The sequence below is a fragment of the Colletes gigas genome, unplaced genomic scaffold (assembly GCF_013123115.1).
Source record: "Colletes gigas isolate AHSC1104 unplaced genomic scaffold, ASM1312311v1 Colletes_gigas_Sc00010, whole genome shotgun sequence".
In the NCBI taxonomy this organism is placed as follows: domain Eukaryota; kingdom Metazoa; phylum Arthropoda; class Insecta; order Hymenoptera; family Colletidae; genus Colletes; species Colletes gigas.
Genome location: NW_025106639.1, coordinates 9,037,872 through 9,056,727, shown reverse-complemented (window position 1 = coordinate 9,056,727; position 18,856 = coordinate 9,037,872). Strand labels below are relative to the sequence as shown.

General features: G+C 47.0%; 2 protein-coding genes across 5 annotated transcripts in view; one reads left to right on the top strand and one right to left on the bottom strand.

The window, feature by feature from the left end:
* LOC122397791 (protein dead ringer-like) overlaps window positions 1–6,526 on the bottom strand; it is an 86,074-nt gene extending 79,548 nt beyond the window's left edge. For 3 of the 4 annotated variants that reach the window (XM_043397191.1, XM_043397193.1, XM_043397194.1), the window contains exon 1: window positions 5,270–6,526. In XM_043397191.1, coding sequence (XP_043253126.1) covers window positions 5,270–5,374 — 105 coding nt within the window. In that variant the 5' untranslated portion in view covers window positions 5,375–6,526. The remainder of the gene's footprint in view (window positions 1–5,269) is intronic. The other variant, XM_043397192.1, reaches the window with a different exon arrangement.
* Window positions 6,527–15,247: 8,721 nt separating this feature from the next.
* On the top strand, window positions 15,248–18,042 carry LOC122397774 (maspardin-like). The gene is made up of 8 exons (XM_043397166.1): window positions 15,248–15,492; window positions 15,676–15,845; window positions 16,367–16,501; window positions 16,582–16,687; window positions 16,772–16,892; window positions 17,050–17,158; window positions 17,228–17,476; window positions 17,550–18,042. The coding sequence occupies exons 2-8, from the start codon at window positions 15,747–15,749 to the stop codon at window positions 17,628–17,630; spliced, it is 900 nt and encodes a 299-aa protein (XP_043253101.1). The 5' UTR covers window positions 15,248–15,492; window positions 15,676–15,746; the 3' UTR covers window positions 17,631–18,042.
* The last annotated feature ends 814 nt before the right edge of the window (window positions 18,043–18,856 follow it).

Genomic DNA, 18,856 nt, shown 5'->3' with positions numbered 1-18,856 from the left:
AGAATAGATAACGCGAATATTAGCTACGTTGGTAGAAAATCACGTCGATCGACGATATTGGTCGATCACGGGCACACGGTGCCAAAACACGTGCAATTCTTCCACGTTCGAAGTGCATCGCGATTCCGCTCGAGTGATACGTGCGTTTAGCTCGAGCGATAACAATGCCGCGAATGATACCGATACGTAAAAAAAAAAGAAGCAAGAACAATTATTTGTCGGACATGAAAATGCATGGCAATTTCGAATAAACGACGGCACGTGTCAGGCATTATTCCGCGAATGTCGGGGCGTATCAGCGGACTGCCATTACGGTTTTCTACGCGGCGCAAGGGAAATCGAAATCGAACCGTAGGATATCGTCGCGTCGCGGCGGCGTCGCGTCCAAGGGAGCCGCGCGGCGCATAAATAAAAGCAGGCGTGACCGCGGCACGAGCGTGGACCAATCGCGATTCAAGCTGGTCCTCGGCTTTTTTTCTTTATTCCATTCGGTCCTCCGCCCCCTCGGCGTCCACCGAGCGGGCACACTGATTCCCCACCATCGATGCCTTTTGCCCGCGCCCGCCGCGTTGGATCGCGATCACGCGCATTGCAGCTGCAACGAGAAATGCATGCGCGATACGCGGATCCCGACGATGCGCTCCTGTGAAACGCGAGCCACCTTTTGACGCCATCGCGACGACCACGGTGATAAAATCGCCTACACACGATCCACTCTCGCTCTTACCAGTTATGAAAACCGAGCTCCGTTTCCACGACTCGTCGCGATCACACCTTTGCTTTCAGGGAAACGTCTTCATCGTTGCGACAGGGCTCTTTCGTGCTTTGCATCTCAACTGACGCGACGTTTCCATTTTTAACTTTACTATTCGCTTATAAATTTAGCGTAGGAAATGTATACAATGTACGATCAATCGGGATCGAACGATGGTCGCGGTGAGGACGCAGTTGCTTTATTCGAAAACCCCGTTAGCCCCTGCATTAGGTAACGGATGACCGGAACGCACGTGCAACGGCTATCGCATTAGACTACATATTACCTTATCGGTTAATCGTCATCGGTTATTCGCGCGCGCGTGCGCTGCAACGTGCGTGCCAGCAATCGCGCGACACGATGACTCGTTCAAATCGATTATCGAAATAGAAACTTTGTCCGTTTTTGCGTTGAAATCATACCACGGCGATACGAGCGCGTCCCGGCGATCGTTCGAAACGAGTCGAGAGCTAGCTTTCGTCTCGACTCGGAACGCCACGGGTGCATCCGCGAAACGAAAAGAAAAAGACAACCCACGGGTGGAGGCAGATTGGTGTTTGCAATTTTAGGCCGGTCTTCCTACGGGCCGGGCATCTAACAAGAAGGGTCCAGAGCTCCGGCAGGATATTACCTTCAAAATCTAATTATAAGATTTTTATAGAGCTATCGTAAAACGGCCGAATAATAGTTTGCAACCATTCGAGAGTCGGGCCTAGGTCTGTGCCCCGCCGCAATCCTCGCTCAGGATAATGGGGAATAGCGCACGACCAAGCCCTCGATAATAAAACATCCAAGCGTTCGGCTGTGCTCCGCCACATTGTCAAGGACATTTTTCTAGACGTTACTCCGCAGGGTGTTTTCACTTTCACGAACAAGGTAAATAATTATTGCAATTGTAAAAAAATTTATTGTACGATAGTATCTAAAATCCTCCTGTACTTTTACTATTCGTTACAGCGTCTAACATCGTTTACGTAAGCCACATCAATAACAACAAGTAGGTACTGCGATTAATACATCGATAAGAAATACTGTTTCGTTGGTAGAATTATAGTGGACTGAAACTGAATAGACGTATCGAAAAATATAGAATCGAATGCATAGAACAGGACGCGTAAGTACAATATTCGATATGAAATTGTTGGATAAGAAAAGATTGAAAGGGAATCCTCGTTGCAGGGTGGCGCTCACGGCACTGCCACGACGATGGTACCGCACATGTTTTACCTGGTCTCGCTGTAACGAGACATGACGTCACGACATGGCGTCTGCAGGTGAAACAGCGAGACCAGCAGCGTAAGTGAGCGCACTCGCTGGTCGATCCGATTGGCCGAAAGGGGAATCCCCGCCCTTGCGCCGCGCTCGGCACATCGTTTGCCCGACGTCGAACCCGGCTGACCCCCCCTTCTTCTCGCGCCCTCTCGCCCTCGCTCGCTATCTCTATCTCGCTCCCGGAGCGTTATCGAGCACTTTTTTCTTTCTCCTTCCACGCGACACGCGCAATCACCTCCCCCTCCTTTCTTTCTACGAGCACAACCTCTATCGAGGAATAATTCCCGACGATCCGAAGCACTTAACGTTCGAACGATATAAAAAGAGTTTACGAAAGAATAGAAGCATGCCCTTCTTTCACCAGGTAAATGTAACTGTTTTTAACTGTGTAAACTCGTTGGGAAGCGCATCAGAGTGCGTGAGCAGCGTAGGAGAGACATTTCCCTCGGGGGGAATACGAGAACGAGTAATTAATTAAATGGAATAAAATGCGAGAAAAAGACAAATGGACCGAAAGAGGCCTAAAAGGAGGAAGACACCCTTTTACTTAGTTGGTCGACAACCCCTCTCTCCGTCCCTCCTTTCGCAACGCTGCACCCCTCCCGCGACAGTGCGTGCAAATACTCGACGCAGAGAGTACTGGTGGACAGGGGGGACTCGCCTCACGCATGGCACACACGTACAAGAGATCACATCGGTGCTGGACCGTGTTTACACCTCTCTCCTGGCGCAACGACAACGCGTCGCGTCGCTCGCGCCGGATCTCCGCGCGACCATTTACCGATAAGGACCTTCCGGGACGAAACCCTCATTAACCCGCTCTTATCGTCGTCGTTTACACGGCTGTTATCGTCCCGAGCGACCATTCCCTCCGTGGACCCGCGAATCGTAAGTACGCGTATCGCCGGTGAGCGTTACGTAAAACTTGTTAAACGTAGCGGAGCGCGGGAGGGGCTCTTCTATCGATCGTATTTTTAGAATCGAACGTACCGTATCGAAGCGACGATCGAAAAACGCGAGGATCGTCCTGGATCTTAGCGGGGAACGGACCAAACCGAAATACATAGATACACTTTGCTTAGGATTATTATTAACCCTTTGCCTTCCATTCTCACAGATCTTGTTTATACAAAAAAAGAAATCAAACTTTTACCTCTTACAGTTTTCTAACGCGCGATAATGTTCGAAACGATCGTCACGCGACGCAGGTTCGTTGGAACAAGTAACGCGGTAATAATCTGTCGGTTATCTAGAGTTGTTCTATTTGAACACACAAGAGCAGTGAACCCTCCTATAACCCGGTTAATTCGTTCCCGTGTTAAGTGCAATTTGAAAGTAATACGAGTCAGGGGAATGCAATAACAAAAGCGGAGGTGTAGTTCAACAACATGGATCTATGCACGTTATAAGAAGGTGATTTTGTCTTATACGTGTAAAGAGTCGATCGAAATTTTGAACGTAAGATCGCTATGGCGCGTGAAAGATCGAGCAATAGTATAAAAAGTATATCCACACCCGAGACGATGGAAGTTTCAACGCGTACACGCTTGCTTTATTATAGGAAATGGTTGATAGATAGCAACTGACAACGACTGTATTACGATTTGTGCGGCGCGAAACGACCGTAACTGGACGTTTCCATCGGTGTAAATCGCGATCAGCAGAACATTTATATGGGATCAGGTATTGACTTATAATTTATCGGCTCTTATTCGTCCGTTTGCGGATCGAACACGATAAAATTAATCTTGTCCGCGATCGAGGATTTTTAGTAAACGGGCCTTAACGATCGTGCACGATACTTTGCTGAAATTACTCGGCAAACAACCGATATTTTACATATTTCACGGATGACGTCACTGGTCGAGCAGAAAATAGTACACCTAATAATTATATTGAGTCTCTGTCGGAAATACAAGCATGACGTCACCTTCCGAATATTAATGACGTCACGGGACATTTGTACAAATTGGAGGAAAAGCTATTGGACGCTATCCATTTCCGATAAAATACTGTTATTTTTATTTTCTAAACAAATAAATACCAGACACGCCAAACTCGTATTGATTTAGAACGGTAAAAATCCAAGATAGGTGAGCACAATTTAGGATAAGAAACGAGCAAGAGTATATTTTACTGGATAATCAGAAAAGCGAACAAACTATAAAGCATACGATATACTAGCGTTATTAACGTACAACATTATTACAAGATTAGAGCTCCGAACAAATAATAATGCTCGCAAGAAATAGGTCGAGCCGCAAATTCCGATGCTCGAGGCCGTGTCCGTGTGTTTAACATGCCTGCGTTACACCTTCTCTAAACTTCCGACGAAATATTATCCCGATGGTCGCCATTCTAAGCATATAAGAAGCTCGAATTATCATGTTAATGGATCGTGCGAATAAAATAACACGAAACACCGCGAGAATCAACACCGGCCGGGTGGAACAAAATCGAAAACCAAAATACGAGCCAAGACTGTCATCGAAGGATGTTGTTTAAGACTAAATCGACCGTGGACATACGTGCCAACAACAACAGAGCTAATTCCGCTAGAGAACACGACCGACGCCGTCTTTTTATTCGACGTAATTTTATATCGCGGTACCAAATATATCGTTAAAAGGTAAAAGGTAAAAGATTTTTAAACGAATAACCATAGATACGCGGAAAAACCACGATCCGAGTAGCCGACGAAACGACGAGATTGGCATTGTTTGTAAACTGCTCTGGCCTTGTAGCGGGCCGTGGCATTTCGCCGTATGTATTTCCAGGGATGCTCGACACAAACACGTAAAAAACCGATCGTTCTTTATTATCGAGCAATTTTATCGATAGTCGAACGACTAATAACACGAAACGTCGTTATTTTGCAACGCGTTACGAGACCTTGGTGTTCCTCGAACCGGCAAACAATAAGTTTGCCTCGCAACGCGTATCGCTGCACCGTAACTTTCCACGAATTATTTAGCAAAAGAAATCAAAACATCGAGTCCAACTTTTGTCAAGGGCCATAGACGTAGTTTGTCGATGAGTTGTACGTCGATTTGTAACCATGATTGTGCAACGATCTCGCTTTAAAATGATCGTTGAAACAATTGTATGGACGAAAGTGATAAAAATTATATCCGTTAGACCTATCTGCGTATACATGGCAATGCATAGATCATCTATCGATAGACAGTGATAGAAATCGCGGGTAACGAGTAGGAAAAATAGTAACGAAAGGAGCTCACGTACCATAGGACTGTCGGGCGTGTGTCGATGATGGGCTATGGGTATGTTGGCCATAGCCACCCCTCCTCCGGGATTTCCCATGTCTTGGTACTCGTCGCTCATTTCCATCGCGTAGGATGGTAACGGTTCTCTGTTCTTCACCCGAATTTTGGCTGCTTTACCGCGGGTGCGGTCGCCACGACACGATATACACCCTCACAGCCGAGCACGCTGGCGAAACGCGTATTCTCTCTATCCGGGGAATAGTCGAAGGAACCGCACAGTTCCGACGTTTGTCACCGTCCGATCGTTCAGCTTATTATTTCTGTCCGTTTCTTTCGAGAGAAATCCCAGCGTTGTAAAGGAACGCGCGCGGAGAGACGAAGGACTGGACGAACGAAACCACGAATGGACGACCTTTAGATTTTTTTTTACGACGCACCGGCCAATATCGTGACCACGAGAGTCGCACGTGTCGCGAATAGAGGAAATCAATATCGACTCCGTCGATAACTGGCCGTGTTACCGGTGGAAAGATCGAGGATCGAAGCACGTTTCATCGAGACCGCGGGCAAACACTGTCCACCGAATACGTGTCCATGTCTCTGGTTCGATCGTTTCTGGTGGCTAGCTCGGGCTGCGATCCGATGGTCCTCTTCTTCCTGGTCAACGTTCTCGAGCTGTCATCAAGGTGAAAGAAGCACACGCGGCGCACTCGGTGACTGACATGCGCGCGAGCTTTCTCTGGCTTGTACGTTGGTCGCTGTTCGCGGGAGATACACAACAAGCACAGAATAAAAAAAGAAGGTGGAAAGTTTAGGATCGAACGCGTGCGTATGTACGTGGTCGGAGCGTGTACGCTAGGATGGTAATGCGCGCACACCGCGACACCGAAAGGGACTGACACTTGGAGCAACGAGCAACGAAGGACGGAGGAGAAGCGGGGAGAGCGAGAGAGAGAAGACGTGTCGTGGTTCGGTCGGGACGGGGAGGGGGAAAGGAAGAGAGAAGGAAGAAGGACAGGATGACGAACGGGTGTGTCGCGAGACGCGCGAACGAACCGATTACCGATATCGGAGAGTTAGGCGCGCGAGCTCCTGCTGTTTCCTCGGACTGTGATCGGCATCGCGACCACGCGAGACCGTCGCTCCAAGACCGCGTTACGCGAAACGATCGGCGAAAGCACGTTCACCGGAACCGATCGCGCGAAACGGAAACGAAAACGGACCGGCAATCGAGAGAAACGATGGAACGTGAGAAGACGGAGCTGACGCGCGCACACTCGCGTCCCCTTGCGATCTGGCGCTTCGAACCTCGCTCGCACTGCGCAGTCCCCTCTACTCGCGCACGCTTCGGAAGAGGGTTCGAGTGTTTGCTGGCTGACAGGACGAGCTGGCGAGCAGGCGGAATAGCATCCAGTGGGCGGAGGCCTAGGACGCCAACGCCGTCGACTCGCACCGCGTATCGGGTTGCGGTAGGTGGTAAACCGATGGTCACGCCCGGTATCGACACCTCCCCTCTGACCGTACCTCTTTGTCTCTCGCCGAACTTCTCCCTTTCGTTCTCTTTACACCCCGCGACACCCCCTCTGCCGCGCATTCTTTATTTTTCGACCACCCTATCGGATAACGACCTCTGTGCGTTTTCAACCCGAGCTCCGAGACGCAGATTTTCGGTGCGGTTGCATGGGATTTCCCTCGTTGCGCCGACCGGGCCCGGGGTCGCGTTCTCGCTTACTGTTTTATCCGGGGATCTGAGCGCGATCTTTGCCCCTGACGTATGCGTGTACGCGCTACACCTACCCAAACCGAACCAAATCGCTACTTTTCAACCCTGTTTGATCTTAAAATATCCGTGGATAGTCTATTCGATCGTCGGATTTGGAGAAAGCATGGAAGCAAAATCATTACTTTATATCTGACTCGTTGTTGAGTATTTTGGTTATTGGTAGAAAGGTTAATAATCGATTGTCAGTTCTGCTCGCGAGAGAATCGATTATTAATGGATGCAATCGCGGCCGTGTCGCTGTAACAATAACGATCACCGAGTCGCTCGTTACCTCGTTCGAGTCCTCGAGGGTGATTGATAATTCGATGGAAATGTCCGAGGAAATTGCTACTCTACTTGCCTTTTTCATTACCGCTCTCGTGCACCAGCCGGAAAACACAACGGCGTAAGGTAATTGACCATGATTGCAACGATCCTCGCTGCGCTTTGAAAGATCCTCTCTCCAGATCGTCACGAGACCTCCCTTTCCACTTTCCAAGAAGATCAGTTTTCGCGATACAAACATAACGTGCTTCGACCCGACAGACCTTGGTTACTAATACGCGATAAAAGAGCTCTCCTATGGTCGTCTTGGCATCGTTGTGAAAACATTGTGGCCTTCCCTAACACCCCCCCTAAATCCTTTTTAGGTCTGTCCTTGCCTTATCACGAGCCTGATTACGTGCACTAACGCAGGGTTTGGTATCGAGAATGGCCCGTACATTTGTAAACGCGCTTATTCTACACGCAGAATTAGGTAACCGTGAACACGGATGCATCGCGCGCATCCGACTATGTATTCATTTGTAAACAGTTTCCTCTGGTTACGCGCGTGTGTCTCTGATGTGAATTCACGGTCGAGGAACCGCGCAAAAGCGATACGATACCGAACGAAAATAGACTTGTGTCATGGCGTGTCCTTCGTATCTGTGCGACGAATACTGGTCTATTATCAATAGTACCGTCTCTGTCCACCTTCGTTCTGACCGTCGAAAGAAGATGAATCGCGTACCGAGAGAAAAGGTGAATGGGAACGTCGAACGCAGAAGACAACTACAGAGTCGAATGGTTCGTATTAAACTTAAAGTTTTTCAGTCTGTACTTCGCCGTTGCATGGCCAGCAAGTGTCCCGACCGCGTGATCGTTTAGTTAACGGAAGCGTTTAAGGAAAATTAAGAAGAATGGATCGGGCGTACAAGTACACGAATACGCAGAAGCGTCGCTACAATATACGAAGAGTAATGTTTGCGGTGAACGTATCCAACCCTCTTAAACTCTTTCTCGTTCGCTCTTGTTTCGTGGTCTCTGGTTCCCTCTGGTTCCCTCTGGTTCCCTCTGGTTCCCTCTGGTTCCCCCCAGGATCAGTTGGTAGCTTCTCCTCTTCCAGTTTCGCCTCGTCCTCCGGTTGTCGGCGTTTGTACGCGCGCATCTGCATGCGCTCACGTCACATATACAGCCAAGATGGCGTATACGGTGCTCGTAGTACAAATTGCAGGTAATTGCAGCCCACGGAGAGGGCTCTCCACCTTCGCAGGGGACGGCGGGACGGCGGGACGGGTGGGGCGGAGGGGAGGAAGGGCTGGCCGAAGTCGAGACCGTGTGAAACTGCGAATTTTATGATTTACAAACGCGATCCTTTATAAGGGTATATGGATCTACGCGCGGAACGAGCCGAGCCGCAGTTAAGATCCGCCCCTGTGACCTCGCGGACCAACCGCGAGATAATTGCACGCCACGGACGATGCACGATTTACTCCTCGCGATTTACGATTTCGTTCGCTTGGACGAGCCGGGGGTAAATATCGTCCAGAAGCAAGAAAGTTCCTCGACATCCTCAAAATCGTTCGCGTCTTTTGTGCATCGAGTCGTGCACGAGAGCGGGATCTTTCTTCGATTCGACCACCTCGGTTTGCGAGTCCCTAATAAGACATTTGGTAAAGCGTCGGTTGATTCGTCGGTGCCCTTCGAATCTCCGAGGCGGTAGGTAGTCATTGTCCGTTACGGTAATTCTCGGAAGGTCACCGGACCTACCGACGGTCCTATTTCACCTTGGAACCATTACGATTCCCAAACTTTTATACGACTTTGTCCCTCCGTGGACGAAGCAGAAGCTCTCGGTTATCGAAGACTTTTACCGGGAACGGAAAATTTTCATCGTCGATCGTTAATTATCGCAATGGCGTTAATGCTTCGCCGATATATATTTTGTAGGAAGTTCACGTCGTTATCAATTTTACCGTGGACGTCGACCAGCACCTGAAACCACGTAACGCGCGCACGTGTTCGAGGCGCGTCCGCCCGTATGCTCGACCGTAATCGAAAAATTGTGGCAGGGAAGCCGAGGTAGCCGCGAGGGCACCGACTTTCGTCGTATTACGGAATCCCCGGGCACATTAACCGACGGTCGAGAGATTAACCCGGGTTTCCGGAATTAGACTCTGACCAGCGGCTTTTAGTAAATACGCTACGCGCCATTACCCTCCATTTTCGGTTATCTCGATCTTCGAGTCTGCTAAATATCAAGCGATCGGCTTATCGAAATAAACAACGACCGAGAAAAGATAGCTGTCGTTTCCGGGGACGATCGAGACCGTAACTGCACTCGGTCCGTGGAGGAATCGCGGAGGTAGGATGTTTGAGAAGCCGCGCCTCGGGACATTCTCTCGTTTCTTGGCACCTCCGATTGACAATTCTCAGGCCTAGCCACGGGGATCATTCGTTTGCTCATCCTTTCTCCGTTCTACCTATCGACGATCGTGCTCCGACCTTCTTCTTGCGCGTACCTCTCTCTGCATGTCGGTGTTCCTCGCCTAACGTAGACGTAGTGTCGTCGATAAATAGACGCGCGTCGCCGTACAAGGATGTACCTTGAACGTAACTTAACTATTACGGTGCCCCATCGCGATTTTATAGCCCGACCGGGTGGCCTGCACGCCACCGCCATCTTGTTAGCCGCGATTAAATATTGCGATGCAAGAACGGATGTCCAAAGTGGAGAGGTTTTCGGTTCGCGGAATCGATCCGCGGGTATCTGGGACGGCGTGGAAGCAATTACCGGTTAGCGATCGCGAAGGTTTTTCGCGGTTTGAGGATTTTCGTTTCGTAGGGCGCTCGGGGGCCGCCGATTGGACGAGGCTTTCGAATGGAGTTTACTCGAGAAATCGCAGAACCGTACGTGGAACCCAGCCAGCCATTAGAATAATGCAAATGATCTCGCTTTATTATACCTTCCGAGGCAGTCGATTCCGTTTCTCGACGAGTTGGTTTCTCGGAACGCGATCAATTCCCCTTGCGTTTGTTTCCTCGCGTTTCTCCTTTTCTCCTCCTTCTTTCCCTCTCCCTCTCTCTCTCTCTCTCTCTCTCTCTCTTTCTCTCTCTCCCCCATTCTCTAAGCCGTCCGGAGAATTTCGAGGCGCGATCGAAATCGAAGAAATCGCGTCGAAGCTCGGACCGAGGAACGCGTGTTCGCGCGAGCGATTCAACGGCTTCTCTCTGCTAATTTGGTGTTCGCCGGTGCGTGTCCATTATTGTGCAAATCGAGGAGCAGATTGCGGCAAAAAGATTGACAATAGGGGGATCGTCGCGTAAGTCCTTCGTGGTCCCGACGGGGTGTTGAACCACCCCATCGTTAGCGTGCCGAATCAACCGGAAATTCCAGCTTTCGTCGCTTCCGTATTCACCCGGCGCGACAGAGAGGAAACGCGCGAAACGGCTGGCCACGGAGAGAGCGAGAGATGAGAGGACAGTTGTCGATGGATCGGGAAGCTGAGCGAGCAACTTGCGCCGAAGGAATTAGCCAAGGTGAGATAATGCTCGTCGAGCATCTCCCGACGCGCCTCTCTTACGCTCGATTGTCATGAAAATATTCGTTTATTATGGGGGGTCGGTGGTTTTTTCCTGTTTCCAGATAATTAGAGATCGACGGGTGAGAAGACTGGCCGAAGACGTCGCGGCACCTGGACCGTCTATGCAAATTCGTACGCGTTCCCCTCTTCCGTTTCCACCCAACTCCTTCGGCGGACGGTAATCCTTTGCCGTTGGACCAAACTTGTCGCGACCTTTCGAAAACTGACGTTTTTCAAAGCCTGCGAAGCGACTTTCGATTTCAATTTGCTCGTTATCCGTTGGACGTTCCTTTTAACGAAGTCCTCGCATATTAATTAATTACATTTCTGTACGTCCTTACCTTTACCTTACCGACAATTGCGTCGGTTTGCATCCAAGAGTACCTACGTGCTCCAGTTCCGCGATGTTGCATTTCGTTGGACATCGAAAAGTTTCGTCGACAACGAAAAGCACGAGAATGCTTTGGATGTTTGAGCAATTAAACGGAGCCCCGTATCAGTTCGCGCTGAGAAAAGGCGCACGGGTTACGGGCGATGGCGAGCGAAACGGAGAATGATTGCCCCGAAACGAGACAACCGTGAGTAGATCGCTTTTAGGATCATTAATTATCCTAGAAAGTACGGGAACGAGCAGGATCCACCGGGTGGCATGCGCGAGAGCGACGAGGAGAGGGTGAAACGTAAGGGATGCCAGGGATGACGAGGGAGCGGAAAGAAGAGCAAAGGAGACGGTGAATGTCGCCACTGCAAACCGAAATTACCGTCGAAGATTAATGATCGCGCGCTTTATTACAGGTATTTATAGCCGTGTTCTAAAATCCTCGTGCAGTTAACCTCTCGGTAATAGAAGCGATACACAAAGTGCCATCGAAACTTTGGGAAAATTCTGCCTTTCCTCGGAGTTCATTAACGCTTAAACGTCCGCTTGTTTTAACCCACGTTCGATCCTGAGAAGTACCTTCGACTAAAATCCCGGACAAATTCTACAATTTTTCGGAGCTACCTTGCTTATTTTCGTTCCCGAAAAATAGATCAACTGTTTCGACTTTAACTCGTCGAGCATTACGCTGAGAATCTATAGTAGGTAATACGCAAGCTATTGATAAAAATCGAGAAGCGGAGAAAGCGTTGCAATCCTCACCTCGGGGCAGTTGTAACGCGGCATGGGGTCGATGGGAACACACATTTATCTTTGAAGAGATTAAATTATTTATTAAACTAAATTATAATATTAAGCACGAACAAGGGTACTAAACGCTGTTGCTACGATAAAACTAAATATAAATCAAATTTTCCAAGAAGAAAAGGACCGACGTTAATTACGTATCTATGGGTTATTCGCTTTCACAATTTTGACGAACGTATAAATCAGCTTGTTCGGTGCACTCTATAAATTGCACCCATTTGTCATTTAGTTTGCCACGACCAAACGAATTTTAATACAAGAGTATTGTTCGCCGGCAGCATTTTTTCAAGGGCTTTCGCGAAACGGAAAATGGCGTCGGAAATGGGTAATATTCAGGGACGCGTCCCCGCGACGATAATTCATCGGTCCCGTAGCGTCGCCAATGGTGCCCTCGCATTAATTAAGTTTAGCCAGTGCGTTTGGTTTCGCGCGAGTCGCAAACGAAGCCTAATAAAGCGGTGAAGAAGAAGGAAGGAAAGAGAGACAACGCGCGTGCATTCGTTCCTTAAATAAATCGCTTCGAGTGACGGATTGGGGAAGAAGATTAACGAGCGCGCCGGTGTGTCGTTCGATTCGATACGTCGAATTAACGCGGGACAGGAACGAAGCCTCTCGGTATCGGTTATTAATGACTCGAGCCTCCGCCAATGTAAACGCCGTGAGTTTCGTACCCGTGACTCTTGAAAGCTTCGATTAATCGCGGCTGATAAATGCCCGCGATGCACGCGCACGGATCGTATTATAGGCGAATGAATCGCGGTTAATTATCGTCAATCTGCCACGACGAACGGAAAATGGTAAAAAGTTCAAACGGCAAAGATATCCGTCGATATTACGACAAATAGCTGGTGCTTCCTTTCTACGCTTTCGAACCATATCGTACTCCTTTTTAAGAGAAACATCGATGCTCGAACAATTTTCTGGGAAACGTAGGAATTGAATTTAGTCCAGCTAGACTTGAAAAATCGATCTCTGTGCAGCGGCGTGACTTTTCGTTTCCACGTGATCGTCGAGGAACCGTCCGCTCTCTTCTTACTTCGCGTGCGAAATTAAACGAATTCCGGGGCGAGTCGGTTCCCTGCGTTTACGTTCAGGCTTGGACGTCTCCTGAACGTCGACCACGAGGGGGTGAAAAATCAACCGTCGCCCTCTTTTCCCGAGTGGCAGGTCCGCTAATATACATATATATATATACCCCGGGCGAACCAGAGCCCTTTCTTTCGCTCTATAACGGTACCTGCGAACCTCGTCTTTTGCTATTTCCGACGCTCGTACCCTTCCGTGAACGTTTAACTGGAAAACATTAGAGTGTTCGAAGACGATGAAAAATAAAGTCGACCAAACGCTACCAGTAGAACGAAACAAAAATTCGAGAGTAATTCGTATCGTGTCGTATGTAGGTGTAACGTCGCTGGTAGGAAAATTCCGGAGCGATGGATATGGTGGGGATGAAAATGAGAAAGGAGGCGGGAAACCGAGCTGCGAATACCCCAAAGCAATACCATGAAAGCGTCGAGATCGTTAATCTTGCAGATGGTAGGTTAGTAGAGAGGTACTCGGGGGTATATCGGACACTTACGAATACACTTGTAGCTACACGAGTAGCGATGCCACACCCCTGCATGAGTAGGTGGTTGCGACCCTCCTTTGCGGGCTGTGCAAATATTTGCCGCGACTGCCAGTGCGTAGCCATGGTGCGCAAATACTTAAGAGAGGATGGCTAAACCAAGACAACATTTTAAATGGAATTTTTCCTGCGCATTTTCTCCTTTTCGTTATTAAATATAAGCTTTATTAAATCTGCGTATCCAAAATGGACTCCTATCCAATGCCTGTTAACGTAATCTTTGGTTTTAGAGTTTTAGGTTACGCATAGTTAATGTAAACAGGCTTATGGTGTGTTTGTAACGGGACAATCATGCGTGACATAACGAGTAAAATCTCTCCAGTAAAAATTTCTTAGAATTTCTCCATAACTATAATATTATTGAATTGAGAACGCAACTAACTTCGATGTGAATCTCAAAAGTATATTATTCGATAGTTAACATATGACCAAAAACTTTAAGATAATCGTAATGTTACATTGTCGAAATAAATACAAAGATCTGCTGCATACCCTGTGACACTTTTCTACGTTTGCTAACTTTACCGATTTTGGGGGAGGAGCTACGAATAGTTCCTGGATTCGTCGTTCTTTAAACGTAGAGGTCGCCTACCACCATAGAGTTTTTATGAGGTCGGTACTTCAGTTCGTGGCGTCGTAATGATAAAACTCGTCTTACTGAATCGTACTGAAAACAACCATGTACGCTAGATAATGTCTAATCACAGACGAGGTATACGAGTAGACCTTTCACCTAATGTATTTTTTCGGTTCGTTTCTCATTACCATTTCCGTGTCACTCGCAACGTTATCAACATCCCTTCCATAGTCAACTCACACGTATTTACGTACACACTACAGCTGTCTGACTATCAATACTAATTCAGTAGTTTCTCAACTGACCGCCATCCATGAGAAGAGGACGGTAAAATCACCTTCGAATTGTCAGGTCGGTATGGCAGTGAGATTCGACCGCGAAAGTCCATCAGGTGAAAGGTCTACATACTCGTAAATGTACCTCGTCTGTGGTCTAATTATGTTTCAATTGTTGTATGCAAGAGCATAGGAGAAATTGGCCAAAAATATGACTTTCAATTTTTACTCTTTAATCCCCCTCCCATTGTGCCTGTAATATGTGTACGGAAAGTTAGGTTAGGTGTACACAGCTGCAACGAGTGTAATAATAACAGCGTATATAAAATTAAGTACTGTTTGCTTGAACAATTATAAGGGTATTATAACTTCATAAAGTTTATTCGGTATTGCAAATAAAACAGTTTAAGGTAGCAGTAAATAGAGGTTTCTTATTAAAATTCAAACGAATCAGTAACATTGGATATGGCACGAAAATGGTAAAGAGTGTCTGCTCGAGTTCTCTTTAGTCCTCTTAGTGGCAGAACAGAAAATTGAATCGACTTTCTAGTCTGTATCGTATCTAATCTATGGTAAAAGGCACGAACGAGGGTAGGATTTCCTGTCTCTGACTATGCTTAGTTTATGGCATAAGCGAGAATGTAACTGGAGAAAATTCCACTACGACGTTACCGATGCAAGAGAGACAAATGGTAATCTGTACGCATGCTCGAAGCTATCTCCGTTAATAATGCTACGGACCTGAGCAAAGAGTACTAAAGATAATGTGCGACGCTGCTCCAAAAAGGGCATAAAGTGCATAAACTCACGGCACTGTCGGTCTAATCAAACGAATGAGTGTTAATAATACGATTTGACCTCCGAGGTTACTGGATAACTAATGTTTCTCAACAAAACCTACAATAATCAAAGATATCCGCTGCGGGCCAGAATATAAAGAGTATCATCGATGCCATAACCCGGTCTTGAGGTAAGTTCGATCCACATAACAGATTTTTATTTCAACTATCGTGCACTCTTCCAACGCACAACTATAAACGAATTGTTGCCTGCTTCGTGATCACTGTTTCGAACAACTACGTGAATCTTTAACGAAATCCTAAATACCGGATAATCCATATCTCGTTTTTTCCATCTTTGTCTGCCTTTCCAGATATCGGTTACACTGATCGCGAGCAGTTCTGATAACCGTGCAATCGACAGTGACGCGAGGGGGGGGGAAAAATGTCGTGTTCGAGTGATTTGTCTCGATCGGACGAGTACCTTAGTTTTCGTAGTTCAATCCCACTGAGGAAAATAGCCATCGACGTCGATAGTATGCAGGTAAGGCTCGTTAATTTCTTTACATTCTAAATTGCATCTATCACGCTACAGATTCGTACTACGCATCGATCAAAGTTACTCGCTGTTCAAGCAGTGTAGAAACAAGTATCGTTCTTATTATTATTATTATTTGTAGTAATCGTTGATCGTACGTACGGTTTGAGTTTTTAATTCGAACACGTTGATCGGGTAAGATCGTTTTCAAGAATCGTAACTGGTAGCGATGTCCTCGCTACTGCGATCGTAATAATGTAAATAAATACAGCGTTCGAGGACGTCAGCGAACCAGTGTTCGCAAGAAAGTGATAGCCAGACGTTTCAGATTATGTTAATTCGACGAATCATCTTCGTGGCAATAACGTTCCACGGACAATGTTTCGAATTTGAAATATTCCACGGCGGATAATCGATTTGACAATCGATATATGTACATATTTTAATCGAAAATCTCGTTAGAAGCGGAACAAAAATTGCTTGGTCGTGTTTGAACGAGATTGTTTAATTTAATTTTGATATTTTAGGGATGGAAGGTATACGATTCCAGTCCAAAAACCATCAAGTGCCCGCTAATATGTCTTCCACCGGCTAGCGGAACAGCGGACATTTTCTTTAGACAAATATTAGGGTTGTCGGCGAAAGGGTACAGAATCATATCGGTGAGCATCGTTGGCATCGCGACCGGTCGATTCTCTCGCGAAATCTGTACATTTCTATTGACGTGTAATTTTCACTTAAGGTCGAGTCACCGGTGTATTGGGACGTTAAGGAATGGTGCGATGGATTCCGAAAACTTTTAGACTACATGGGGCTGGATAAAGTGCACCTGTTCGGTGCTTCATTAGGTCAGAACGTAGGAACGAGTGCACAATATTCGTTCGATAATGTTCAGTGGAACGCATAATTTCAATTGTAACGTTTACTCGTAGGGGGGTTCTTAGCACAGAAATTTGCCGAGATTAACGCTCACTGCCCTAGGATAGTGTCGTTGGTGCTCTGCAACACGTTCGCCGACACATCGATATTTAAGTCCAACGATTCCGCGGCAGTGTGAGTACAATTGTTTTGTCATGGAATTTTACGCGACTCTCGACAACACTATAACCTGCGCTTCGTCGCAGTTATAGATAAGTGGACGAATAACAGAACGCGACACGTTATCTGAAACATTTTGCGCGAAACTACTGGTAATCAATTCGAATCGTAGATTTTGGATACTGCCGTCGTTTATGTTGAGACAAATGTTAATGATGAATTTCGATAAGAAAAAGATCGACGGCGAGATCGTCGAATCCATAAATTTCATTGCGAAACGAGTAAGTCGATTTTCCATAGCTATCCTGCGTAATAGGGGAACGTTTGCAAATCATTTTTTTCACTCGCAGATGAAAAGCTTACCGCAATTGCAATTGGCGTCTCGGCTAACGATGAATTGCGTAAATTGTTACGTGCAGCCGCAGATGATATATCATTTGCCCGTCACGATTATAGACGTTTTCGACGACTACGCCTTATCGAATTCGGCGAGGGAAAAGATGTACAAATGCTATCCGAACGCCAAGTTGGCGCACCTGAAGACTGGCGGGAACTTTCCGTATTTGAGTCGGTCCGCAGAAGTGAATTTACATTTACAGGTACCGTATCGTTTATATTCACCATGCAATTAGATTTACTACGTCGCGTAAAAGTGAAACCTTTAATTTGCAGATTCACTTGAGACAATTCGAAGGCACGGAGTACGCTGCCTCCGAAAGAACGAGGGTTATTTCGCAAAACGTCAAGGGTTAGCATCGAAACGAGGTAGAAAGGACCTGAAAGGTCGCTCGGCTGGAAATGGCCAATCCTCCACTCGCGTCTCAATTATCCATCAAATTAATCCGTTAGAATTCATTATTAAAATAGTAATCTCGAAACAGTTACCCAAATGTATTCATCGTCGTTTATATTTAACGTGCAGAAGTATTTCATGTATACATATAGCTGTTAGTTTTACGAGGGGTATCCTACATTTTAAACGCAACATTTGCGTGAACTTTGTATCGTTGTATTCTTTTAAGAAAATATCTATCGATTGTAAAGCGTTTTCGTTTGAAAATTAATTGAAAATCACAGCATGTATGGTGCCGTGAAAATATTTTAATCGTCCAGATTGGGGATGAAATTAATCGTCGATGGTATATCCGGCCGTTGATTCGACGTGTAAGTATACTCATTTGAAATAAATATAATTTTCCAAAAAACCACGCTTACGAATTCCCCAAAAACGTAGGGCCGTTTAAATGGACATTTTAATCGTGATCCAAAGCATATACGTATGATATGAATATACCGCGTTGTCCGTGGCTCTGCCGGTGAACGAACTCTTGCGACGCCTGCAGCTCGCAAGACCGCCTAACCGAGAGACCGTACAAGAACTTGCTCAGTATCGATTACTACACTGTACGCGCCCGTTTGCGTTTCTCTTCGCGGGCTCGGATTACAGAGACTTTCCCGTCCGCCTGTAAGATACCTTGCGCTCACCAACAAACGCACACACCACGCTGGCATTAATCACGGTCGTGCACCGAACCGCAAACGCGTCACCCAACTCGAAGTAAGTAGTTCCCGTGGGCTGGCTGGTTCGTTCGGTGTCTTTCGAGCAAGAGTTTACGCACCAGGGTTCACCCTCCGCGCGAGTATAGCTGCTCTATAAAAACCTCTACCGGCTGGAATTATAAACGAGGGCTACCATCGGAGCCGCCTTCGTGCCTCCAGTCAGAACCCGCGTCGTAGGAAATGCATTTCAATTTTTTAGCCGTTTCATGGTATCGAATCTCCATACTGCATTTCGTGCAGCCCCGGTGTTTGCAACGATAAAAGAACCCACCGATCAACGTGTCGATCGTACAAGTGGTTGGATTAAAATTTCATTAACAAGAGATGCCAGATAAGATTGCACGATTATCGCGGGGAGGCCGTACCCCGGCTACCGTAGATTAAACCATAATCTTCGGCCCCGTAAAGCGGGAAACGGC